Below are 2066 nucleotides of genomic sequence, written 5' to 3' on the forward strand. Positions count from 1 at the left end.
AGCCTGCAGACCCACCCTGGTGCAGAAGTGCCCCCCAAGCTCCCACCGTGGTCTCAGCCCCAGGACGGGTGTGCAGACTCCAGCCCTTGGTCCCCCAGCCTTCCCGACTCCCCAGCACTGCCCCCTTTGGAGTGTGTGGCCGCTCGGGTGCAGACCTGTTTCCCCAGAGGCCATGAGCCCCTGCCCACTGCCGGCCAGCTGGTCCAGCCCCCCACTGAGAAGCAGATGCCTCACTGCCCAGTCCCCTCCCGGCCGCCCCTCCGGGCTGGGGACAACCACCCCAAGGAGGGCTTCGGGTTTGCTGGGTTTGCCCCTCTGAAAGTGGGTTCTCTGTGAAGCTTCTTAGAAAGGAGTGTGGAGAGATGCTTGGAGGACGTGTTGGGGACTGCTCGGCTGGAGGGTCCCTCTACTGCGATGGCCAGCGTTCCCTTCTCCGCCTCCAGCCCCCGGCATCTCCTCGGGCCTCTTCCTCCCCTCCCTGAGGCTTGGCCCGGGCACCCTGGATGCCCTGTGTGTGGCTGCCGAGGGCCCAGGCCGGGACGGGGGCACGGAGCGTGAGCAGCACGGGGGGCCTGCTCGCCCGCTGGATGGCCCGTGAGCGCACGCTCTGGATGTCTGGACCCCTGTGCCGGGCTCTCGCTTCCCCACGATCCCAAGCGCTCTTTCCAGCTCCTCCAGCCGTGTGACCACGGTGCTGAGGGCCCTGGGGATGCGGCTGAGAAGGGGAGCCTGGGGGTGGGCTGGCTTTAGGGACGAGCCAGGTGATGGCGATGCTGGGGCATCCAGTGCCGCCCTCCTCCCCTGAGGGCACCCTGGCCCTCTTGACGCCTCATCCTCCCCGGGCTCTTCCTGGCCCTTCCTGATCCCTCAGCCCCTGTAGAGCAGGCCCACCTTGCCGGCCGCTTCATAGACAGACAGGTCGGTGCTGTGTGTGTTTGGGCCACACCCGACATCCCCCGTGTGGTGGCTGAGCTGGAGGAGACAGTCATCCCTGCCGCGTCCCCCCGCCTTGGCAGGAGCCCTCCTGTGCACTTGCCGACCCTGGGTGGTGGTGGGATAGAGCCCTGGGCCCTCAGGCAGCCGGCGTGGACATCCTGGTGGTGGTCGCACCCCCACAGGGCCCCAGAACAGAGGGTCGGAGCCCCCTGGCGTCTGTGAAGTCTCCTGCAGTGGCGTCCAGCCAGAGTGGCTGGAGCTGGGGGTTTGGGGGCCTGGAGGGGCCAGGACTAGGGGCCTTCAGGCGGCAGGAGAAGGGTTTGGTTTTGTCCCAGGCAGTAGGGAACCCTGTACACTGGGAGAATGGGGTGTGAGAGCGTGGGGGCTTTGAGTATCCAGCTGCGTGTTGGGGGAGGGGGAAGGGGATCCAGAAGACCCTAGGTTCTTCTGCAGCAGCTGAGTCTGGGGGCAGGACTTGACGGGGGGCAGAGGTAGAAAGCTTGGCTCTGACAAGTTGGAGTTCATGGCCCCTTCAGAGCGGCTGTGCCTACGACGTGGCTGCCGCTGGGCCCTGGGGCAGCAGAGGTGGGCTTTCAGGGTGCCCGGGACACGCCCTTGTCATTCAGGGCCCCTTGGCCAAGTCTGGGAGCCCCTAGGCGGGTCGGAGCCCCACCTGGTTCCCACGTCGCCCCCCCCACCGCACCCCCCCCCCACCGCACTCAGCCTCGGATGCCCTCTCCCGCCTGGGGACAAGCTGGGCCTGACCCTCCACTCTGTCCTGTTTCAGCCGACGAGGAGGCCCCTGACTACGGCTCCGGCGTCCGCCAGTCGGGAACAGCCAAAATCTCCTTTGACGACCAGCATTTTGAGAAGGTAGTGGTGCGACCACAGATGCCACCAGACGGGCCCCCAGCCCTGCGGGGCCTCAGGGAGGGGGGAGGACGGCGTCTTCCTTGCAGGCGCCCTTCCTGCCCTCGGGTAAGAGCCCCCAGCCCGGGCGGCTGCTTGAACCTTGGTGCTCTGAGGCCTTGGGCCCAGGGCCCCGCAGTCCCTCTCAGAGAGGTCGTCAGTGCTGGGCCTCACAGGCGGGGCACGGGGCGTCCAGCAGTGCAGGGAGGGCCCAGGGTGGG

General features: G+C 67.6%; 1 protein-coding gene across 1 annotated transcript in view; it reads left to right on the plus strand.

Annotated features, from left to right (window-relative positions):
* LOC104984295 (kinesin-like protein KIF1A) overlaps positions 1 to 2066 on the plus strand; it is a gene marked incomplete at its 5' end in the record, with an annotated part of 37208 nt that overhangs the window by 8870 nt on the left and 26272 nt on the right. The window contains 4 exon segments of the mRNA XM_010833966.1: positions 444 to 594; positions 670 to 761; positions 872 to 1051; positions 1724 to 1809. Of these exon segments, the coding sequence (XP_010832268.1) occupies positions 444 to 594; positions 670 to 761; positions 872 to 1051; positions 1724 to 1809 (509 nt within the window).

Source organism: Bison bison, unplaced genomic scaffold (genome assembly GCF_000754665.1).
Source record: "Bison bison bison isolate TAMUID 2011002044 unplaced genomic scaffold, Bison_UMD1.0 scf7180017845367, whole genome shotgun sequence".
In the NCBI taxonomy this organism is placed as follows: Eukaryota; Metazoa; Chordata; class Mammalia; order Artiodactyla; family Bovidae; genus Bison; species Bison bison.